This window comes from Falco cherrug, chromosome 7, assembly GCF_023634085.1.
Source record: "Falco cherrug isolate bFalChe1 chromosome 7, bFalChe1.pri, whole genome shotgun sequence".
Taxonomy (NCBI): domain Eukaryota; kingdom Metazoa; phylum Chordata; class Aves; order Falconiformes; family Falconidae; genus Falco; species Falco cherrug.
In genome coordinates this window covers 14248070-14273068 of record NC_073703.1, presented here as the reverse complement: position 1 = coordinate 14273068, position 24999 = coordinate 14248070, and the positions used below count along the sequence as shown (strand labels likewise).

At 42.5% G+C, this 24999-nt stretch overlaps 1 protein-coding gene across 7 annotated transcripts in view; it reads left to right on the top strand.

Moving 5' to 3' along the window:
* Positions 1-19124, top strand: part of PDE8A (phosphodiesterase 8A) — a 157350-nt gene extending 138226 nt beyond the window's left edge. For 6 of the 7 annotated variants that reach the window (XM_027801108.2, XM_055715219.1, XM_027801105.2 and 3 more), the window contains 11 exons: positions 238-315; positions 1560-1630; positions 2276-2440; positions 5066-5114; positions 5384-5519; positions 7880-8078; positions 10861-11078; positions 11932-12064; positions 15766-15930; positions 16800-16929; positions 17692-19124. In XM_027801108.2, coding sequence (XP_027656909.1) covers positions 238-315; positions 1560-1630; positions 2276-2440; positions 5066-5114; positions 5384-5519; positions 7880-8078; positions 10861-11078; positions 11932-12064; positions 15766-15930; positions 16800-16929; positions 17692-17798 — 1451 coding nt within the window. In that variant the 3' untranslated portion in view covers positions 17799-19124. The remainder of the gene's footprint in view (positions 1-237; positions 316-1559; positions 1631-2275; positions 2441-5065; positions 5115-5383; positions 5520-7879; positions 8079-10860; positions 11079-11931; positions 12065-15765; positions 15931-16799; positions 16930-17691) is intronic. The other variant, XM_055715216.1, reaches the window with a different exon arrangement.
* Positions 19125-24999: the final 5875 nt, after the last annotated feature.

Sequence of the window (24999 nt, the reverse complement as noted above, 5' to 3'; positions counted from 1 at the left end):
CACACTTTTACATCCCTTCTGCAAAAACACTTGGGCACGTTCTACCAGAGACCATGACTGGGTTCATGAAGCAGAATTGGGTGACAGTTTAAAAAGCAGATTTCATTGGCTGTCATCTGCTGAAGCAGTGCGGTAAATGTTACTCAGCTGCTATCAGGCTTTCTCTGAGTTTCAGTTCCTTTAATGTACATCTCGGGCACAAATTAATGTCATTGTACGGTATAATTTTCTCCACAGATACTCAGACTTGCAGACACAAAGACACGAGGAAAGGATCACTAGATGTCAGATCCACAACATCACGAGGGAGTGACGGTATGTTAAACAAGTAGATTTTTCTGACTTTTATATATATTCAGATTTTTATGTGCATACATGCATACATATACAAATAAAGGTAAGTATATATGTGCATATACACACATACACACACATGAATAAAGTTGCAAGTCATCAATTCATGAACAACTTTATGTTTATCATAGCCCCATTTTCTTCTCTTGAACTACTGAGTCTTTTTTTGAACCAGTGGAGAATGGCTGGCTATGGTCCACCATCCTGCATGGAAGACGTCATGAGATTCAGCACAGATACTTTCAAGTACAAATGGCAAACTCTAAACCTAACAAATTATTACATTTCTTACCTCTTCTCTGGATAAAAATACGAAGATAATTTTTTAATGAGTTTTGTTTTCTTTTCACTGTGTTGTATTTTGCTCCACTAGATCACCCCAGACTTGATAGATGAGTCACATATTCAAAACTGTTGCTGATACTTACAAGATTTTGTTGAAGCATACATCATTACAGCCTAGGCAGCATACAGTAGTGAAACATGGAAGTAGGTCTGTGGCAGTAAGAATACAATCATGCTGCAGTGTAGCAAAAATAGCATTCATTTTTCTTCTTAAGAGCTGCTCAGCACAGAGTAACAGGGATGTGTCTGCATTTTATAGGTAGCACAACATAATTATCCAGAAAAATTCCATCTTGGCCTTTTCTTTACAGAACCAAAATTGCTAATTGATAGAAAACATTTGTTGTTCAATTTCCAATGAATAGTAAGCCAGAACCTCTGCTGTTTTAATTTGGCATAGCTATCTTCACTTCAAAGGAGCTTCACTGATTTACCTCAGCTTGGAAGCTGACTCATTATGACTTGTCATGTTGCATCAGGCAGAAAAAGTAGATATATCCTGTAATAACTTCAGTGCAATAGCTACCTGTGCCTGCCAGTTTATTCACGTGTATGGTCTTTTAACTGAGTTTTTAATTGAGCATTTTAATTAGTTAAAATAAAAAAACAAAGCCATGATTTTGCCAGACTGTTACAGCTGCTTATGTCTAATCGGGGATATCGGTGGTTCAGCATGCATCTCTTTGCACTTTTGTGTCCCCAGCATAACAAGCATGTGTCTGCATTCTGCAATAGATTGCCTTTGAAGGGCACAGCAGGGTAAGAAGCTCAGAAAATGAATGAAGATTTCTTGGCTGAATCCTGGTGTCGTGCCTTGTCGCTGAAACCAGGATACAAATTCTGCTTTGTTTTCCACACAGGCAGCTCACAAAGGCGGCGCTCTTCTATGGCCAGGGTACATTCCATGACTATTGAAGCACCCATCACCAAGGTAATGTGCACCGTGACTAGCTGTTGTCGCTCATGCTGCACTAGAATGCTGGGCACAAGGCTCCGGTACAGCATCCACACTGAGGAGGAAGGCACTGCTGGCCTCTGGTGCAACTTTTCACCCCGTTCCACCTGCCTACTGGTAGAGCTCCAAAAACCCAGATGCTCTGAGCAAAGTTCTCCCAAGCCTGCTTAGTAGAGTGCCCTCCATGTGGTTAGCCATTACACGACTCTTTTTAAGGACTTTTGCCAATTTGAAGGAGGGACTGGAGTTCTTCCTTCTTTCTTATGCATTGTAAACTGCCTTCTGAAACCGTTCAAGGATTTGGCAAAAATCAGCTCTTTAATAAACTGAGAGATGCAAATGGGAGAAGGTTGTATTAAATCCATTCAGAGACATTTTGAGGCTGTGCATTGTACAGGAAAGTCATTAATAAGACTGCTATCCTTAAGGCCACAATCTTGTTCCTAGGCAGTAGCAAACATCAGTGGTTTATCAATATCCTTTTCATTTTGATTCTCCCACATGTGGATTAAAGTTGTAAATCTCATTTATTCACTGTGAGTTTTCCATAGTAATTGATGAGTGTCTCTGTGCTTTCTTAAATCACTTCTAAATTCATAAACGTGTCTAATGCTAACCTAGGTAATAAACATCATCAATGCTGCACAAGAAAGCAGTCCCATGCCAGTTGCAGAAGCTTTAGACCGGGCTTTGGAGATTTTAAGAACCACTGAACTGTACTCTCCACAACTGGGGACAAAAGATGAGGATCCACATACAAGTGACCTCGTGGGAGGGTTAATGACAGTAAGTACATACTGCCACAAACAGCTGTTGGTAGATGTTCCAATGTCTGATTTTCCCAGTTACTCAATCTTTATCATCTGGCATGTGCTTTGCCTCTACAATGCCAAATTTTCAGGAAAAACTGCACACTACTTTGTGTGGATTCCCTCCCCCTACATTAGTAATGTAGCTCTGGAAACGGGAAGAAATTTGACCAGTCCCTTTGAAGCATTTGTTTTGCTATAAATGGAAGGAAAAAAAATACTTTTTTCAATGTGATTCATTTTAGAAAGGTATAGATGGGACGGGAAGAAAGAAGGATAGCTAGAGAGTTGTATTTATTAGTTAGGATTGGAATGGCACATTTTGGGTGCTTTTCAATATATAGAAATAATGTGTTTTCAAAAGAATGAAAAATATGTATTTTTGTTGCTATTTCTTGGATTATATTTGTACACATAGAGAGACATAGAAAGATCAGAGTGCTTTGAGCTAGAAATATCAACATTTGCATATTAAGACACAATCTTGCTCCACAGAACTCATAATTTAAATAAATAAGGCAAGGAAAAGACTGAGGAAGGCATGTATTATGTTGTCTTATGAAAAGAGGAATGGGGGCTTTTAACACCCAAAGGTGAGCAAAGGGTAGGTAGCTAAGCAAGAATTGAACCCAAACCTTCAGAGCCTGGGATCTGACCCTCCTGATAATAACTAGATGAACTTGGATGACTGTTACCTGTGCCTTAAGGATGTATGTTCATATTAGTCTGTAGGTTGCATATAAAAGGTTACAGGCTACCTCAGGAAAAAATCTGATAGCATCTTGGATGCAAAAAGGCTCGCCTTGTGATGTGAGCTTTTCAGAGATGTTTCTCGGCTATTATCTATTATCATTTCATCCTCTAACTATCAAGACATCTTTGCAGTACCTATCAGAATCTTGAAACAGTTTATGTGTATTTTTGCCTTTTAAAATACCACAACAAATACCTAATCAAGAGAAATATGTGAGAGACGGGAGAAGACCTGAATGGTTCATATAGGGTTGAATTTACTAACTCAGTAGACAAAATATATTGTTACCTTAACTATAAAAATATAGGAAGAATATTGATACATATAGTCATTAGAGTCTCAAAGTGAATGTTTTCTCCTGCTGAATACATATAGTCCATAAACTCAACTGTTGCTTTTTTTTTTTTTTTGGTGGATTATTGATTCTTACATACATTTGTATTCTCACTGTATTCATTCTGTGGTCCCAGAACATGCAGGTAACAAAATTGCAAAATACAAAATCCTACTAAAAATAAAACAAAGGCTATTTTATAGAGCAATAGAAAAACTGAGAAAATCCATTTCAGGGCATGAGGGTATATGGTATAATAAGAGTTTTAAAATGATCTGGGAGAAGCATTTTTCCAGCAAAGGGTCTGTTGAAAACAGAATCGTATTATTCCATTTCACATTAAGAAGTTATGACTGAGTAGGGGAACAAGTAGTAGGTTATTGATTTGAACTCTCAAGCAGAATTCATGATGCGAAGGGCATTTGGAGTTCAAAGATGGATTTGCCAGATACCATTACACCTGCTATTTCAACATTAAAAAAACTACTCTTTGATTCTAAATGACAGACAGCATCTAGTGTCCTAAATACTTGTGTCATGGCAGTGCTATTGAAGAGTCACAGAACCAGTTATAGGAACAGTACTCCCTTTCCTTTTAAATCACAACACTCCAGACTTGTTTATTTATAAATGTGAAAATAAAAATTAGGTATAACAATGCTTTTAAGTGCAAATATTGCATTCAGATATAGCATCCACATTTACTTCTGCTATACTTCGGGTGCATAATGTTTTTAGTAGGTGCATTCAGAAAGATTTTTTTAATAACTGGGGTTTTTTTACATTATGGGCTAAAAACTAATGTGCATTAACTAACAGCTGTATACATCAAAAAAGCAAGCAGGATTTGGGCCACAGCATTTAGAATCTCGAGCTGAAAAGTAAATATTAAATATATCATTCTGTTAGTTTTAATCCTTTGTCTCAGTTTGCACATCTAGGCATCATTCCAGAATTAAGCCTAGGAGGCATTAAATTGGAGAATAAACAAGCATACGTTCTTTGATGCCTCTGAGTAATTTGTTGCTCTGCAATCCCAGCAACAAATCACAAGATTCTTATGCTGCTGAGGTGACCTGACCTGATCTGGCAGTACCAGGGGGAGGAGACCAGAAGGAGGAGCATCTATTCCCTCCCACCATCCACCTTTGCTTGTTGAGGGGAAGTATGTGGACATCCTGTGTCTGGTTTGTGGCACACGTCCAGAACCTCTGTGTGTGTTGTCCAGACAAAGGTGAATGAGGCTGTAACTCCAGACCTCCGTCTGGCACCTGAGAAATTTGAGGTTTTACCTGAGTTCATGTTGTATCCCATATCTTGCAGTTTCTCATCCATTATAAACTATATGTAAAATGGGCAAATCTTAACAGTACACACAAGTAAGGGAAAGGCAGCTTTGATGACCGTGACAGATTGCAGTCAGGCTTCTCTAAAGTCATTGTGCTACTATTTGGTGTCATCATCTTATAGACCTTATAATACCCTGCATTTAACTCTCAGCTTTTATTTAACAGGATGGTTTACGAAGATTATCAGGGAACGAATACATACTGTCAACAAAGCGTAAGTTTTTAATTTGGCAGTTGCTGAGATATTGAAACATGTTAAGAAATTTAAGGAATGGGAAACATGATTAGATGTTCTTTTTTATAAGCATTGTTTGGGGTTTTTTTTGACAGTTTATTTTTATTTATAAGCATGGTACTGCAGCATTACTGAGCTTTACAGAAACAAGAGTTGCCAGGCATTACTACAGAAAAGAAAACATGTACATTGAGTAGAAGTGTATCCCAGGGTTATTAATAGTGATATGCAAATACGTTCCTCAACAGAAACTCATCAGGTCGCTGGCAGTTTGAGCTCTCCAATCTCCCTCAATGACATACCCCCACGGATAACACAGGCCATGGAAAATGAAGAACAGTGGGACTTTAATATCTTTGAACTTGAGGCTGCCACCCATAAAAGGTTAGTAAACTCAAAAGCTCGTAAACTGGAGTTGCTGAAAATGGACTTAAATGTCATCCTGTAATCAGCTCTTTAATTTCTCTACCTGTGCTTTATAATGCCTTTCTCTGGGATAAGAGGAAGGGCTTTATTCTAAAATCTTTTTTTTTATTTTGTGTGTGTGTGTATATATATATATACACCCACATTTTATGTATAAGATTAACTGAAGAATATTTACTCATAAAAAGTAGGGCATACGAATTTCCATCAAAGAAGTTTTCAAAAGCAGATCAGCAGTTCTGATAGACTGTACTTCACTAGTAGTAAATGCTTCCACTAAGACTATGTATCAATCTTTCTGTTTAAATCCTTGTTTTTATTTTCTGATGTCTGTCAAAAGTTCTCCTTTGAGTCTAGTTTTATGTATCATGCTTTGTCTTAGCTTAAAGCTTCTATGAGACACTGATTTGGAGGCTAGATCCTGCAATGAATTGACTGTCTTAAACCCTCTTCAAAATTCCATATCCGTAAGAGCTTTGGAAGTTATTCAAAAACAATATCTAAGAAAGATGTCAGGCATTTAGTTAACATATATGCACTTCATTTTTAGACCATGGTTTTATGAGCTAGAAAAACTGGAAAAAAATGAGGTTTTTATTCTTCTTTAGTGATTTTATTGTAAATGAAGAAATTTGCAACCGGTTACTTAAGGTTTTTTTTTTCTTTGCTACATTTCCATTTCTAATGAAGTGCTATAGATACAGTAATTAATAAAAAAAGTCAAAATGTAGTCAGTCTATGTAATTTACAACTTTTAATATGCACATTGCAGTATCTTTAAGAATTAATTATCCCAGCTGACATGCATGAGATCACTAGACAGCCAACATGCATGAGATCATCAGATTGGTTTCTCTGTTTTTACCGATTTGGAGAGACCACAGAGGGAAAAAGGAGGTACTTTGTTGCCTGTCCTCTTATTAAACGTATTATAATTATGATTGCTTCCTGCTTTGTTTAAATAAAAGCAATTCATTTATTAAGAGAATTAAAGTGATCTTCAATGAATCATAAGTACGAATATGTTACTAGTATTGTCTTCAAGTCCAAGCAGACATATGGTAGTAAAGCCAAGATAATTCATTAAATCTAAGCTTTAGTGCATTACAGTTCACTGACACAGAAACCTGGAGAGACCTTTGTCTGCCAGTGCTGGGGGGGGGGGGATTAAGGGGGATTTAACTTTAATATATTGTTATTCTAGCATATGACACAGTATTGTTGAGTGTTTTTGCCAAAAGGTATAGATTCAGCTCTAAATGACCTCAGCGACTCCAAATTACCTCACCTCACCTGTCAGGTGCAGCTAGTGATCAGAGTGCTTGATGCCTCTGGAATCAAGCAGCAAAGAGAGATGCCAAAATAAAGGGGTTAAGATCTATTTTTAAGGATCCACATTTGAAAATATTCACCACTATGCCTGTTCTTCTTAAGGAAAAAATATATTGGACAAGAAACCAGTGTTATTAACTGGGTTTGAAAAAAGACTAGTGGTCTAAAACTTGATTATTTTCATTTGCTCTATTAAACATATTGCACTTTCACAGCTTTCAGATTAGAAATATTCTGTACAGCTGTTCCGATCTTCATTCACCTGCCAGGCATCTGGGTGTAAATTCTGCAGTTTGGCCTGGGAGAAGCAAGAGAACTGGGATACAGTGATGCTGGCTATTTTTGGAGACAGGTGTCCAGCTGGGTTAGCCTGAAGGTTCATCTGGCCCTTACAGTCTTCTACAAGTGGCATACTCTGGCCTGCTCATTTGCTTCCAGAATACCTCCATCTCACATCCCCTATGGCATGCAAAGTCAGTGAGCAACGGAAGCCTGCAAGGGTGGGCGTGAAAGCAATGGAGCAGTTCTGCAGTGCAGAAAGAAGCGATCGCAGCATTTTAGAGTATAGATTTACTTAATCTAACTATAAACAAGCCAGTTTAGGAATCTGTGGCAGCAACAAGATTACCTCCCTTCTCTCATGCACAGAGTTTAGTACTTGCTAATTTATCTCATTTTGATTGCAGTCTACATTTACCCAATATAGACTCCCCAAGCCCCAGAATATTGCTACATGTAGTACAGCAGCAATATAGAGCCTTGTAATATTCCTGGAAGCTTCAGGAACTGGCACGACTCCGAGAGTGTGCATGTGATGGGCAGGCAGAATATTTCTACAGGTCTGGGCTGTAATTCTCTAACAAGTCCTTATACCTAACCTGGCATGTCATTGGTTAAAAATGCTGTATAGATTCATATTATTTATGCTATGTAATACGCTTTCAACCTCATTTGTTTTAAAACTTGGTGTTTATTTTTCACCACAGGCCTTTGGTGTATCTGGGTCTCAAAATATTTGCTCGCTTTGGAATCTGTGAATTCCTAAACTGTTCAGAATCAACTCTGAGGTCGTGGTTACAAGTTATTGAAGCTAACTACCATTCCTCCAACTCCTACCATAATTCTACTCATTCAGCAGATGTACTACATGCCACTGCTTATTTCTTGTCTAAAGAAAGAGTAAAGGTGAGTCCACGTTTACAAGAAACAGCGTAGGTGGGATGTACAGGTGTGATTGAAGGAAGAACTGTCAAAAAAAGATGCCAAGAGCCAAATGTCTGCCTTGTGCCAACCAGCTTGGTAACTTCGAGGTCAAAGAACTGGGCTCTTTTACGAAGTTGTAGGATCTCTCTTATACTACGTGTGGAAGCATGGATACTAATATTACAGGCACTGAGCTATTCTTGATGAGAGATTAAGAAAACAAAACTACTTCATGTAGTTAAACATTCTCAGATACGTGAGCTAATGACATGATTATTTTTTGACGGTACATGCCAAATACAGATTTAATGTAATAAATCACCATCTCTTATGCCTTGTGATGATCAGTTTGCAGAAGACCCCCAGGACAATATAGGCCATAAAGTAAGTTTAGTGCTTCGGAAGCTGTATCACCTACTGGCCAAGATGCCCTGAGGCTTAAAGAGACTGCACTGGAGGAGAGCACTGGAAAAGATTATTTGTTGGAGTTCCTTGTACCATAACACCCACTGGAGTATTAGAGCCACTGACAACCAGAATAAATTAGAGCAAACTTTGTTCTCACGTGCCCAGAGGGCAGGCTGTAGAAGGGGAATTAGAACAGTGCTTGCGTGTGTGTGCAGCGGAGTGGCAGCACATACTTCTGAGCTGCGTTTTTGGATAGAAATTCCTACCCTGAACCGGCCTGCCTGAGGATAGTGCTAGTGATGGGCACCTGGCTGAGACATTTGTGACTGTAAACAAGCTTCTGACAGCTCATTAAGATGGTGGTAGGTCCCTTGACCTGCAGCTCACCAGTGTGCTCTCCAGAGGCTGGCGTACAAATTCTGTATGCCAAACGGGAATAGAACATCGCTGAATATTTTCAGCCCCTGATTCGCCAGAGGTGTAGCTGGTCTTCCCAAGAATATCCATGAAAAACAGACAAGATCTGGACTCGTTTCAATGCCACAGAAGCATGACTGCCGCCTTCTTTTCCAGAATGTTATTTCCATTCCTCTGTAGGCAGAAGAAGAGAAAATATGTTGCAGCAGCAGAAGGAGCAGTATCAAAGTTCAAAATTCTCTTTATCGTTTCAAAGTTACAGACCAGCTGCTTTTGTGTTGCCGGAGTTCAACTTAACCTAAATATAGAAGGCCAGATTCTGCCACTCAAATTCACACTGAGATTTTTTTTCAGTGAATTGAACGCTTTTCTTGCCTGGGAAAATTTTCTGGCTCCCAAATTGAAACAGTATTCTCAGAATCATTTGCACTTCTGTGCCACAGGAGTTAAGATGACAAAGTTAGAATCCTTGACCTGAAGTTGGGCGTAAAGGTACTGTAAATCCCTGCAAAGTTTTTTATGTCAGACTCAGGAAATAAGTGTCAGATACGCTGCTGTGGTCCTACAGGTCAAATATTCTCCAGTTTCTGGTCACTTCCCACCTGCAAAGGTCTTTCTCAGCCAGACTGGGCACTGGCCAGTGTGTCCCTCTAAGGAGAGGCTGTTCTAAAAACCTCTCTCTCCTAACTTCATACCACAAGAATAGAATCCCATGAGCAGCAGCTGAAAGAAAGAAGGAAGAAGCCAACACATAGCATTGCCTGAAATACTACCTGCCAACGATGAACTAGAGTAGAAAGAATTCTTTGCCTTTTCTTGTTCTCCACAAGACCCTCTTGACAGTCCTCAATGAAAAATTTCCTAGCTCCACCAAAGTCAAGTCACTGCATTAATTTTGGGAGGTGTAAAGTAGGGTAGGGATTGTCTTTTCACCCACCAAGTCTAACCATTCTGAATAGTCCTGTTGAAGCCACTAGAGAATTTGGACCTTAAATTCAAGCTCATTGGAATGGAAATTATCTGCCCTCCTGTCAGATTCAACTGGGAACGTAATCTGCTCTTGTGTGTTAGAATTTGTAACATAATTGTTTTGTGTCTGTGATCCTTCACAAAAAGCCAGTAAACACAGCGTAAAGGCTGGTTCCTAAATGCATACAATATATTTCTGAGATGTTTGGGGTTTCTTTTTCGTTTCCTCCTTTATGGTATCAATACAGTATTAAAACTTCAGTAAAAAAACCTTGAAAGTCAAATAGTTTTGTATTTCATTATAGGGTAGATATAATTAGACATAAAGCAATGACCAGTGTAAGCAGACATAGCACGTGGAGTGCAGCACGCTAACAGAATCAGGATCTGATGCAGGAAGTATAGAACAGCGTGTCATGTAATTTTTCCATGGATGTAAACCACCAAGTATTCTTCATAGAACTCACATTAGCTGTAGCCCCAGGACACTGTTATTATAGAACTGGCTATATGGCAAGCATTCCTTACAAACTGTAAACCCAGCCAGCACGTAAGTGGAATCTGATTAGGACACATTAAGTTTCCAAAAGAAATGAAGGGGTCTGGTGGAAATATAATTTTTAGCAGTATTGGGGGTTTTTTCCAAGCCAAATGCCCTAACTCCTAATGAAGATGGTTTCTGTGTTGTTAGAAAACACGAACTAATTTATTAATTTGCATTGGTTTAATTTGATGTGCTTTGTCAAAGGTGTGGCTAAGGCAAAATTCAAGAGACACAAAATGGCCAAAAAAGTCATGCAGTGTTCAGTGAAGCTTATGATGAATTTTCCATTGCTGTGTCTAGAACATCTGACCCTTACTGATCTGCAGAGTTCTGGCTTTTATTCCTGAGCAACTTGGCTTAATCTTTTGGATAGAGTAGGGTTTCTAATGAGTCTTCCAGGAAAACTAAGCATCCTTCTATTTTCAGCAAACTTTGGATCCAATTGATGAGGTTGCCGCACTCATTGCTGCCACAGTCCACGACGTGGATCACCCAGGAAGAACAAATTCTTTCCTGTGCAACGCTGGCAGTGAGCTGGCAATTCTCTACAATGACACTGCAGTGCTGGAGAGCCATCATGCTGCCTTGGCTTTCCAGCTCACCACCCGGGATGGCAAATGCAATATATTTAAAAACATGGAGAGGTAAGCTTAAAACCCAGGGTCCTTGTCTGCCCACTAGCATCTCTCATTTTCCTCTGTGTAACATAAGATAATGCAAACAAGCATCCGAGGCGGGGGGGCAGTGCCTTGTGCATAACTGTCCGTAACCCTTATGGAAGTTTGCTTCTGAAACAGTAGGGTGCTTCTGCCTGTCCTGCACAGACTTAGGAGTAATCCCATGGTTTCAGTTCCTCCTGTGGATAAAAAGGCAGACCCTATCTAAGGAACTTAGATAGTAAATCTTAACGTTAGCGAATCAAGAATCGTTTTGTATCATTGGACATAGAGGACAAGCTATGGCTGAGCGATTAGATGTTTGCTGGGTAGAACATGGATAGAAAGAGCCACAGAGCATCAGTCACAAACTAAATGCTTTGTTGCAACAGGAAGGATAGCGAAGGATCTGTTGTTCTTCTTCCAGCCCTAGAAAGGCATTTAAGGTGAGGATGTGACCATTGCCTTGGCTCTCTCAAGATACAGCAGAAAAGTATTGCTGAAAACTTGGCTGGAGCATGAGCCGCTGCTGAGCGTCTGTGCTAAAAGCCCTGGGTACGCACCGCTGTGGTGTGTCCCGGCAGCCCTCCTGAGTAGCTGGGGCCGCTGCCTCTGCCCAGCTCTTGCACTGTTTCTCCTGGAGACCCAGTCATGCCTCTAGCACGTATGTCCGTGCACACCAAAGAGTACTTCATCCAGCGCAGATGCCTTTGTTACTGTTCTTTCTTCCCCAGCACCTCTCTTCAACAGGAATGGTCTGTAGCGTTTTTGTTAGACTTGTTTTAGCAAGCAGCGCTTTGTGAACCAGCCAGCATTCTTAATTGTTTCCTTCTTTAAACAGGAATGAGTATCGAACCCTTCGCCAAGTCATTATTGACATGGTCTTAGCAACAGAAATGACAAAGCACTTTGAGCATGTCAACAAGTTTGTCAACAGCATTAATAAACCCTTGGCAGCGCTAGAAGAAAATGGGGTAAGCCACACTGCAAGTCCTCCTTAAAATGACTAGGTAGGGACTGGGAACCCTTGGCGGTAGGAAATCCCTCATGGTGCTCTGAGAAAGTTCATCAGAAATGTGGAGAAAGCCTAGAAGTGTGTCTTTCACCTCTGGGTTTGAATGCCCTTCTGCTTAACGTGGTCATCACATGTTTTGAGGGTGAGCGGGGCTCACTTAGATCTGTTAACATTGCAGTGCTACGGTGTCATACTTGGGACCAGAACCTTGGGCTGTATGTTTTTCCTGTTAAAAGTGCCACTTTGATGAACCCAGTCACTCCCATGGCGAGAGTACTGCTGGCAAGTCTTGGCATTGTTGTTGGCTGTTTCTGCAAAGGAGCCAAGACTTGCCTCAGAGCAGAAGCTGAATCGCTCCCTCGCTGACAACGGGAACCGCTGGTGGTGCACCATAAGGGCCGGTATATTGGCTGCCATATGGTGCGTTCTCTGGAAGTGAGGGCCCTCAGCCTTCAGCGCTTCCTGGCAGCGTTCACGGCTTTTCTGTCTACTTTCTTTTTTAATCTTTAAAATAGATGATGGTGGCATTATGTATCAGATAGGCATAATCAATAGCCATCTGGAACCCCGTGGACAAATGAAATTGCCTTTTAGGAACTCATTCTGAAAAACCACACCAGTTTCAATAACAGCTTCAACCAGCAGTTTTCTTGCCAGTAAGAGTACTGTATAATTTTGTCGGAATGATTGTTTGCAAAGAGATTTTCAGAAATGGTTATAATAAAGTTTGCATTGGTGGCAACGTCCTGTAGGAGCTGTAATGGTTTTCTGTGTTTTCTCACCGTGTTTTTTAGAAAGCCACATTTATGACTGTTGTGTGTACTGGGGGAGGGCAGTGTTTTTATTTTCTCAGAGTGGGAGAGTAACAGGTCCTGTTGCTCCACCCATCTGAAGCAGACTGGAGCTTAAATGGAGAAGAGTACCTTTGTCTACAGGAGTATAGGCTAGAATGAGCTTTGTTCTTGGCACCCAGTGATGCTAATGAGAACTATGGGAATGTGAAGCCGAAGTCCCAGTAGGATACTGGTTTTGCTGACTACAGGAGAAAGGCTGTTAAGTCCTTAGTCAGGCAGCCTCTGTGGGTGAGCGTGGCAGCATTCAGTGTAGGAGAGGAAGACGCATGGAGGAGAACAAGGGAGCTGCTGCTGCTGGGTGTAGTGCACCGCACCAGCTGGCCTTGTGGAGCGTGTAACTCTAGGACACCTGGTCCTGTTGGAGGGCTCTGTACTGTCCTGGCTCGGTGCGCAGAGCCCCTCTTCCCAGCCCCAAGAATTGGAATGCAGCAATTTTTTGAGCAGCAGCATCCATCCAAAGAGCCAAACTCCTCTTCTTGTCTGTTATGGAGAACTGAACAGCAGTTGGTGCTGAAGAATGGGGCTTGGACCTGTACAGTCAAACAGTAAAAACAAAAACAGTGACATACAGAAATGAAACAAAAGTTTAGTTCTGGCCTTGAGCCCCTGTGGCTGCAGGGAAATAATCTGCCCCACGAGGCATTTGCGATTCACAGCAAATTCTGCCCAAGGATGGGAAGAAAGACAAGGGCTGTATAATTTTTATTGAAAACAAGAAAATGGTTCCCTTCTTTTGGTTAGGAGTTCCTCAGTTCAGCAGGTTCCTATTAAAAGGTCTGTGATGTGTGAGTGGGTAAACCAAGTCATTTACTGTTCAGTCACTGGCAAAACAACACTGGCAGATCCTCTCTCGAGCCTGGTTGTATCTCTGGTTGCAGCGGCAGTGTGTGTTTCCTGGCCTGGTTTCCAGTCATGACGGGTGACTCAGTGTAGTGTTTGCAGGCTGAGCTGCCAACCGTGTGTTCCAAATGGGACAGCTCCACTTATTTTTTTTATATTTATTATTTTTATACATATTTGTTCAAAGAGCCATGCTGAGAAGCTGGTCTGTTTGTTTCCTTTCTTCTTTTGTTTCATAAACTGAAAAAAATCCTTTCCAGCTTCAGCATCCTTTATCCTCCCATTTCCCTTCATGATGTCACCTAAGCCTATGACAGGAAGCCACCATCTGACATGCAGAGACACCTCTGCACTCTGAGCAGGATGCTAGGACTAAGCACAGTTAGCATATGTTATTCCCAAGACATCTGCATCCAGCAAGTAGAACTGTGCCCTTGGTTTGAACAGATCACAGAAGCGAACATCCTCTCTTGGTTCCTGGTGGTTTACCTACTGGGCTATTCTTAGTGTCCTTAACTGAATGATCTCTAATAATTTTGCATGCTTAATTTCCATGCTTGTGTTTCTGGAGCTTCCATCACTTTGTTCTGGCTTTCTTTCACGTAATTTTGCCATGCATTTGGAGATATATGCACCTCAGTTTTCCTCTGTATTTTCCCTGCCACACATCTAAAAATGAGGGAAAAGAAGAATTGGTTTGGGAGTCTCATTTTGGAGAGAATGGCAGAGCTGGTGTTTCTGAGCCAGTATGCTACCAAATTACAATTTTTTTAATTATTGTCAGTTTCTTCCTTTGGGAAGAACTTTCTTCTGAAAACTATGCCCTAATAAAAGGTCAGAATGTTTCTGCTGCTTTGTATCTCTGTCTTCGTACAAAATACTGCAGGAACTGGTGGCACATTATTGTCATTATCATTATGGTGACTGTTAGTTCTCCACTGCTCTGGCTATAGAGCGAAACCTCATTAGGTGCCAGAGAAGTCTAGTTCCAAAGAGCTTATATTCTAAGTAGATGGTGGTGTAAATTTGTGTACCGACCCATCCCTAAAGAGTCAAGCAATGATGCTGTATTTACAGGTAATTCTTTAAGATAGTTTAGTCCTCAATCTCTGTCCTTTGGAAACTTACTTCATCAGAAATCCACAGAAAATAGCTTCTGATCTGGATCATCGGGGCCTTTACTCATATTAGCTGTATGCTGGCTCCAAATATAGAGTACCATTGACGTGCTTGTATGTGCAGCCTGGGAGCCAAATATAAGCTCTGTGTGGGCTGAAAACTTTCCTAGGCTTGCAGAGGAGAGATGAGGCTGTTCGGAAGCATGTTTCTAACATAGTGCTTTAATACTGATAAACTCTCAGAAAGCAAAATTCCCAGTCAGGCCAGAGACTGGTGGGCTAACATGGGTCCAGCGGAAAGGAATGAGGAGCATGCCTGGGAGGCAGTGTGGGACCTGACTCTCCTAACAGTAGCAGCGCTGTCAGAAGGATTGATACTCGCACTGATGAGGTTTGCATGCGGAGGATGGCCGTGCATCTCTGGCCAGCCCTTTTATTTAGACAGCTATTCCACTCTAGCGGCTCCGTTAATCCTTGGATTTCAGCAGAGAATTACATTTTTTTGCCTACACAGTGCACATCACTATGTGTGTAGCGATGAATGGATCGTCTCCACACTTTTAAGGAGACAGGCAAGGTACAGAGGGATTAAATGACTTGCCCAAAGATGCCCAAGATATCTGTCACAAAGACAGTGACTGAATCCAGAAATGGGAGTTCGGTGCTAGTTCAGAGCTGTGGGTAACATTCGTAATCCCCCTATAAATGTGGTTGGACATCAAATATGGTAGCCAGTAGCGGGACTGATCCCTCTAGGATCTGCTGAAAGCATTCCCAAGGCACAAAGCCTTTGAGTAAGTGCACAGAGACCTTGCTAATGGATTGTTTTGAATTCTTAAATGTTACAGAATAATGGTGATGGAGAGTCAATCAAAACTGTTCTCGGGTCTCCTGAAAACCGTATCCTTATCAAACGCATGTTGATAAAGTGTGCTGACATTTCCAATCCATGCAGACCCATAGAACAGTGCATAGAGTGGGCTGGACGCATCTCTGAGGAGTACTTTGCGCAGGTAAGGCTGCTGAAATTCCAGGTGAGCATCTCTCTCTTTAACAGGGAAGAGAAGGGTGCAGGTACTGCCAGTGTCCCAGAAGATCTAAGGCTGCATTACATAGTGTGGAAAATAACAGCTTTTCTATTTTTCGGTGATGGGATATTTCTATATTTCGATGATGCCAACACAAGTTCTACAGTGCAGTTTTTGAAAAAGTCAAGCTTTCAAGTTGGTCACCTTGGAGCTGGGCTTTTTGAGTTTTGCCTGCAGATGCATTCCCATCACAAGAGGCAAAGGTGCCTTCTGTGTACCCACGTGCTGGCTGTGCCTCAAGGACAGGGTCATGAGGTCCTGGTGTTAGCGTGGGAACGGCACTCCGAGGAATGCTGTAAGATGTAAACGCACTGTGCTGAGGAAAGGGTTTAGGAAGGTGGGGAAAAGGAGAGGGCGGAGTCGCTACTAGAGATGATGGACCAAATACTGCAACTGGGACTTGGTACATCCAGGGGCAGAAAAGAGGGTAAAAAAGATGTTTTGCCATCTCTGAGTTGTACAGATTGTCGCTTCCGTCAGAGGCTGAAAATGGCTGAGCACCTTTTAGCTCTGAAGCAGCCATAACTTAATTAGTAACGTGTGAACTTACCTAGGGTCAGCTTTGTGTGTAGATGCCCCAGGTAAATGTATCACTTTGTGGGAAACACTGGAAGGCACTATGAGCCTGCTGTTTCGCTGAAACCTACATAAAATTGCTGCTGCTTCAGATTTATTCAGGTTCCTCTGTTTATTTAGCAGTTGCATGCTCTAGTCAGTGCCAAACAATCTGCTGCTGAAAAAGACCATTAACAGAATGTGTCTTAGACGAATAATCACAAGAGTGTCTTTTGCAGACTGATGAAGAGAGGCGGCAAGGTTTACCTGTTGTGATGCCAGTTTTTGACAGAAATACTTGCAGCATCCCCAAATCCCAATTATCATTCATTGATTACTTCATTATTGATATGTTTCATGCCTGGGATGGTAAGTAAAACTCTGCTGTATTTCCTGACAATAACTGTTTTGTGAACATTTGAAACTACTTTGATCTAAAATTGCTTTCTTATGGCTCCTAAAGAACGAGGAGAAGAGGGAAGATTTCTGCAGTTTAAGTAAGCTTAGTAACTTCATTATTGCTTAGAAGTATTTTGATACTGCTATAAGCCATTCTCATGGCTTCTCTTTAATATACTAGATTCGGGCAATGTTTAACTTTCTTTGTTTTAAACTTGCTTTTCTATAAATGGAGAACAGAACATATTCTCCTTGACAGCACTTTGGGCACAGTCATTTTGTCCATGTTGCTATCAGTTATGCTTCAGGACAAATTTCTTCCATCTGGAAACTGCTTGGGGGAGCACCTGTTTCCTTCCAAGTGCTGCCTTCGTGATAAAAGTGGTCAGAAATGTGACTCTCCTGAACGCTAGATCGTGGCATGTGACTGAGATTTGATGAAGTAGAATAATTGCATGCATAGTTCGCTATGCCCCTCCTGGAAAACTGGTCCCTTTGCTGGGACTTGCAATACCGGTATTAAGTAAACTTACAGAACTGTTCTCAGCAGCCCGAGTGATGCCTGGGTGACGAGAGCTGTACAGCCAAAACCATTTCAAGTACCAGTACGACAGATTTCAGCTTTCCTACTTAACACAGTTGCCCAGACATTTCAAGTGATATTCAAGCAGACAGAATCATGTGACTGTTTCAATTCTATAAACTAAATACATTTTGCCCTTTCTTCCCTAGAATTTGCAGACCTGCCAAATTTGATGGAGCATCTGAATAATAACATTAAATACTGGAAAGGACTAGATGGAAGGAGTCTGCGGGGCCTTCGACCACCACCAGAATAGCAGTTAGACCATGGTGTGTAATTTACTAACCAGATGCGTATTTATTCAAGATCACTTTTATTCATATGATTTCAGATTTGTTTTGGTCTCTTCAGTATTACAGTAAGGCTAGCCCATGCGCTTGGGGAACTTTTGAATTCATGTGAACGTGAGGTGAGCAGTTGACTTCCACAAACTACCATGTGTGGACTCCAATGAAATAAGCCCAAGTGGAATTACACTGGATTGCTACAGTACTTGTACTGCAGAGGGTTTATTAATCAACATATTCTTGCGATATCTTCATACCAGTATGTGAAGCTGGGAGACCTTGAAGAATCCTCATAAAAAGGACATTCACTAGAAGATTGTCTATCTATTAATAGAGACTCACAGCTTTTCTGAGAAAGCTACATGCTTTTTATAAGCACTTAAGACAGTTACGTAGAACAATCAGACATTTCAAATGCAACTGTCTATGAAAGAATTTTTGATCTATGAGAAATAGATGTACTGTATTTTTTCACATCACAGAAGGTGCAATCATTCACTTCTGAGCACTACTGAAAGTGAGTTCTCTTTAAGAAATTTAGTAGCAAATGTAAAAAATAACACAAGAATTTTTGAGGTTGATCGTTAGCATCTATGATTAAAATGTTATGGTTTATTTATTTTGTTAGATGTTCAATATTTTCTATGAATTTATAAATACTTAAAAGCCAAAGCCAACTTTAGATGCATTATAAATTTACATGATTCATACTCATTAATATACATTTAATTGATGTACAGACCTTTTATTTTCATAATGCAAATACAAAATACTATACAATGATACATTTTTATTGCACTGTAAGGATAGATGTGTATGTTTAAATATTGTCTGATTTATGTTAATTAAAATAAGTTTTATTGAAAAGGTCTCACTTGAGAATAGTAGAATAAACAAGAAATGTATACTGTCTGAGCACCAGAACTGCAGTGGTTCTCCCACAAACCAGTGACGACCACCTGATCTTCCCTTGGCTGCAAAAATAATAATATGTTGGAACTTGTTGTTTTCTCCCATGAAATTTTATGACTGAATTCCATGTCAAAGTCTGCCTTATTTTATATAGTATTTCTACAAAGCATTCCACAGCATATATGAGGAGGTAATACTAAACATCTAATGAATTTCAACATTTTATAGCCTATGTATTTTCCTCTGCCATGAAAGAAACAGAACATAAAACCACCAACAAAAACCTTTAACTCGAGAAGTTTGTAAAGGCTGTGTACCTTCACAATTTGAATGAAACCTTCATAGCAAACACCAGAAAATAATAAAATGTATATTTTAAGAAGCGTCCTAGCCATTTCATTTGAAATGTCTATTTACTTTGTAGTTTGCAGACTTAACAGATACGTGAAAATCTTTTGAAAATAACTAAGATACTTGCTGTCTGATAAAAAGGAAGAGGTGGAAGGGTTGGACTGGCATGAGGGTGATGAGAGGTGGTTATGGCTGGCAACCCCCTGTGCTTGTGGCCTCCCCTTGGCAAGTCCATCAAACCGTTGTGTGCCCTTGGACAAGTCTCTTCACAGCCGAAAGCAGCGCCAGGCTGTATTCCACTGACGGACCGGCAGAGTATCCCGTCAGCCTTCCCGGCAGGCAGAAAGGCACGCCAGAAGCACTGAAAGAATTGCTGACCCTTGTCAGTGCAGAGGCAGTTGACTTCAGAGACGTTTTGAACCGTTCCTGAAGAAGCAGAGACAGGGAGGAGCTGGCTGATGGAGCAGTTCGGGGACTACAGCAGCAGGAGCCTTAAAGCAGGTAAGAAAGGAACAGGCGGCCTCCCCAGGCGCTGCCAGTTTCTGTGTTTCTCCTTCATCTCCAATGAGGCTCATGGGCCACCACCATTTGTGGCCGCCTGCTGTTCATGTTTGTGTCATGCCTTTCTGCCGGTGCTGCCCTTACCCCTGCAGGTGTGCTCTCCGTTCCTAGGCTGAATTTGGGTTATGGGCTGCCGGGGCAGGGAATTCCCTGTTGTAACTTCCTTTAGTTCATCAATGTGTGTATCTTGCCTGAGCTGGTGGGGCTCAGACCCTGCCTCGGAGCAGCCAGACCACGCCACTGTCTCACCGACAGTAGTAGGACAGAGGGCATGGGGTCCTTGTCAGTCTCCCAGGGGTTCTACATCTGATCCTGAAGGCGCAGATCTATTTCCATTGAAGGCTGAAAAAAACAAGTATCCTATTTTTGAAGGGAATATGCAAGGAGAGGCAGGGTTGGCTGCCAGATATGTTGTTTTCCTGGCAATATTGCACTGTGTTTCCCTATACATGCACCTATTGTAATCAGCTGTAATTTGCCGCATGGTGTTAATCTCTTCTATTGCAGGCTCCTGTGCCCAGTTCAAGGAAAAACTACTCTGGCTCCATCAGGGGCAAGCTGCATCACACCATCGATACGTTCTCCACATGTCTGCTGCAGTGAGGACAGGAGAGGAAAATTAACAGCGTGTGGACCCAGAGAATGTCTGCAGGAAGAGGGTAAAAATCATAGAATCGTTCAGGTTGGAAAAGACCATTAAGATCCTTGAGTCCTACTGTTAACCTGGCACAGCCAAGTCCACCACGAAACCATGTCCCTAAGTGCCACATCGACGCAGCTTCTAAATACCTGCAGGGACGGTGACTCCACCACCTCCCTGGGCAGCCTGTGCCAGTGCCTGACCACCCTTCCAGCGAAGACATTTTTCCTAATCTCCAATCTAAGCCTCCCCTGGTGCAACTTGAGGCCGGTTCCTCTTGTCCTGTCACTTGTGACCTGGGGGAAGAGACCGACCCCCCTCGCTGCAGCCCCTTGCAGCAGCTGTGGGGAGCGATGAGGTCCCCCCTGAGCCCCCTCCTCTCCAGGCTGAACCCCCCCAGCCCCCCCAGCCGCTCCCCCTGGGACTCGTGCCCCAGCCCCTTCCCCAGCCCCTGCCTGGCTCTGGACACGCTGCAGCCCCTCAGTGTCCCCCCTGCAGTGAGGGCCGAGCGCTGACCCCAGGATTCGAGGGGCAGCCGCACCAGTGCCCAGCGCAGGGGGACGGTCACTGCCCCGGCCCCGCTGGCCACGCTGTGTCTGACACGAGCCAGGCGCTGCTGGCCTCCTTGGCCCCCAGCTCGGGGCCATCTGCAGCGCGCTGAGGTTGCATTCTGTCCCCTCATCCACATCGTCGATAAAGATATTAAACAGAACTGGTCAGGAAAAAATATTTCTTCATAAAAGCATAGTTAATATTCTGGGTTATATTACTGAATGGTAAAAGCAGTTAATTTTATCTGCTATAAAAATGCCTGATGCATCATCATTGAAAAGATGTGATCAATATGATTAATTCCCTGAAATTCATGCTGCATCTTTAATGCCATTACTTGGAGTGTAGAGCTGTGCTAATCAATCCTCTGTGTCAGCCAGATTTATGTCCGTATCGGTGTATGATAATTTCACTTAACATAAAACACTGATTTGCAACCACTGACTGCAGCTCCGTTCACTCTGTTGTCCATCTAAATTTCGCTGTTGCCAGGGACAGATTCTAATTAAAGTCTGGAACCAGCATGCCTGATCCTCACCTGAGATCTCTTCCCACTGAGCTTCCCTCTCAAGCTACACTTCTGAAGCCGCCTGTGCAGCGGGAGGCTGTGCAGGTTCAGCGGGGGCGATTCCAGGCTGCTGCGCACGCAGCAGGAAGGGCCTTGCTGTGCAGCAGTAATAGCTCTCATGGGGTACTCATTGCTCCAGGACCCCACTGCATATTCTTCAGCCATTCCAGAGCCCCTTCCTTTCTTGCCCCTTCCTTTCTTCATCACATTGCCTGTGCTCTGAACCCTTTCCCATTTAGTATCTCTTCCCATGCTTTTTGAGCTGTCATTCAGTGATGGGTCCCTGCTTGGGACAGAAACCATGGCTTTACTGATGGTTTCCCACCATGGAAGGGAGAACACTGGAATAAACTGAAAGAGCATGATTGAAGTTGTTCCCAAATTCAGGCAGGCTGCCAGTCTTACACAGTGTTGCACTTTTCATTTATTCTTGCTTTAATGCTAATACAAGAGCGAATTCCATCGTAGACGTGATGAAGGAGAAGTCCTTTATGCACCTCCAGGGTTTTAATCTTAAAGCTTTGTGTTCTAAAACGGAATAAAGTTCAGCAATTCAGCATTAAATGACCCACTCGGAATGATTGGCTCTATTTTCCATGCTGCGTATTTTCAATCAGGTAATACTGCTGCTAAACATGGGTATCCCTTTAGTTGCTTCCAGGTGAGTCTGAACTATTATGATCTGGTAAAAAAAAAGTGTTGGCTCCTCAGCAAATTGCCCTGGATGAGTATCTTGGTCCCTTCAAGGGATAGGTATAAAATCCTGAGTAATAAATGCTTATTCTTACAAAAGGAGAAGCCAGACAGGTGCTGTGCACAGCTACCTTGTCCCTGGTTGGAAGACAAGTTTCATGCTATGATTTTCCCAATAGCTATCTATAAATTAAAAATCACCTGAAACGGAATGAATGCCTTGGGTTTTGTTGCAGCGCTTTTTGCTGTGGCTGTCTCTGCTTGTCTCAGTAGAGGCATCATTGATATGACACTTAAGAAAATTGTCATGAACACGAAGGAACTGAAGCAATGACAAAGTCATTCCTACATAAAAGAGAAGAAAGGATAATAAATATCTACTAATCCCTTACAGAATGCTCAGAAACAGCACAGGGAAACTGTAGTCAGTTGTGCCCTTCCGTGAGACCAGGAGGGTTTGAGTCATGACTCTGCGTGGAGCACTTTGAGATGAAGTCTCGGAGCTATTCACAAGCTTCAAAACAAATAATCTCTCTGCTGACGTGTGACATCATGCCTCCAAGGTACAGTGGTGCCAGGGGTGCTCGTTAAATGATAGCAGGATGGATTGCATTTCATCCTGACATGATGTTTGGATGCAGAAAATGAGCTTTTAAATTACTGCCATGTCCCTGTGCAGCCTGTACTGCTGGTTCAGAACAAAGGGGATGTCCAGATGCTTCAGCTGTTTTTTGTTCTGCTGAAGCTACAGCTCAAGGCAGGGGAAAGGACTTCTGTGTTGTAACTCCGCTGGATGCTTTCTCTCGGTGCCTGCTTTGAATGTTACTAGGCAAAGCGTCTCATGTTTTCCTTTTTTTTGTCCCCCGTGTTTAACAGTTTAACATCTTTAAGAATCTCTTCCCACACTTCCCATGCAAACCTCAGTGAATTTAGCTTTGCAAACCCTGTGAAGCTATGTGTTGACATCCTCTTCAACAAGTAAGGCAACTGAGTTAGAGAAGGCCAGAGGACCCAGGGCCACTAAGCAAAAATGGGTTTGAGGCTTCAAAACACCTTTGAAGTCCTGGACCTCCAAGCTCTGCCTGTGATTTAACGGTAAGTCTTTCTCAGGTCAGGAAAGAGTCCTCTGATTTTCCACTTTTTCCCTCTCAGCTTCTCTGTCTTCCATTTTTCTTCTGATCCCATTTGCTGGGAGTCCTTCCCTTGACTTCCACTGGCTGTGGACCCTGCTCAAACACGCAGCCATAATGCTGGTACTAACTCCTGCCTCTCACACTGACTCTTGCTGCTTACAACAGCTTTTACTACAGGTGAAGTGGTTAAAGTGAGCCTGGAAAAACACCTTATATTGGCTGAAAGCCTTACACTGGTATCCACAGGCAGAAGAAGAATACAAACATAGTTAACTAAAACAGCTTGTGAGCACTCCATAGCTACTGCATGCGCTGTGAGTATGTGTGCTGCGTCTTTTGTATTGTACTCCCACGTGCAGACTGCATGTACCTCTGCCTGTGAGGATGTGGTAGCAAATACAAGCAGCTGTGGACACTTGTTGAAATTTGAATCTTTTTTTGGTTTGCTTGCTCCCCCCCTCGAGTGGCAAGAGTCATTGCTAGAGCTAAAGCTAATCTTAGTTCAGCCCGTGGTAATTAACAGCAGTTACTTCATCCTTTAATTGCATAAATTTCTCTTGAGGTAGTGAAATAGCACAGCAACGCACATGATGTTAGAGAGAAAGCGAAAAAGGTGATTGCCTGATTTCGAAATGAAAGGAGGAGTTTAGCCACTATGTAATTATTCAAGTGAGAAGTTGGTCCTGCCTGCCTTTTAATATTCTGAAGTGGCATCTGACGGCAATCCCTCCCCAGAGTTCATTACATTGGCTCTGAGCTCAACCTGAGCCTGCCGAGTGCCAAGTTCAGCATGCAGCGTGTTTTATAACCAAGAATGACGTCGTCCCAGTGATCCTGCAGCTCCCTGGGAGGGGGTATAGGCTCCTTATTTGTTCTCTTTAGCCTAGAGACGAAATGGGGTATGTTTGATGAGATTCCATTGGTATTCGCAGTGTGGAATGTGTAAGGAATATCGCTTTGCCACCTCCAACGAGAACTGTCCTCTTTTCCCTAAAAAAACGAGATGTTACTTTGCGCGTAGTGTTTTTCTTTACAGAATTGAATTTTTTTCCATTACAGATCCCGAAGTGCTTTACAAGAAGACCCGCAGAGCCCTTTTGCAGGTGGGTAAAAACAAGTTGCAGGGAAGCAGAGTGGCTTGTCAGCATCCACCCCACGGCAAGCCCTGGCCTAGTCCTGGGGGCTGCCGGGCTGCTGCTGAGGGCTCTGCGCTGAGCCACGCTGACGTGCAAAAGCAGTGGGAAGAGCAGCTGAGAAAGCAGGCGCTTTCGTAACAGTTTGTCACTGCGGCTTTACAGAGATACTGGTCAGAGCTCCTGAGAAGCCAGAAATCCATCCTCCCTCCCCACTTTGTCCTGACCTCAGCGAGACTCGCGGGAGTGCCGAATGCCACTGGCGTGCGCACGTGGCAGTCCCAGCGCCCATCCCCAGCAGCGGGCGGTACCGGCTGTTTCAGACGCTCTTTACCGTAAGTAAGACTGCAATGGTATAGCGTGAATGTAAGTGCCAAGAAACAGGCAAGGTGCCCAGCCACCCCGCCGGGGCTGGGCTGGGCCTGCCATGCATAACATCAGGCACAGCCTTTGGGAGTTAGGGAGAAATGCTCCAGCCGCATGAATAGACAGTTTCCAGGACATCAAGAGAGCAGAAATTCTCCTCACCATAAGCAAGCCCTAAAAGTGAGCAGCCTCTCCCAACCCCTGAAAATCGGTGCTGGCAGGCAGCAAATATGCTGTCCCCTGTTAAAACAAATCTCTGAC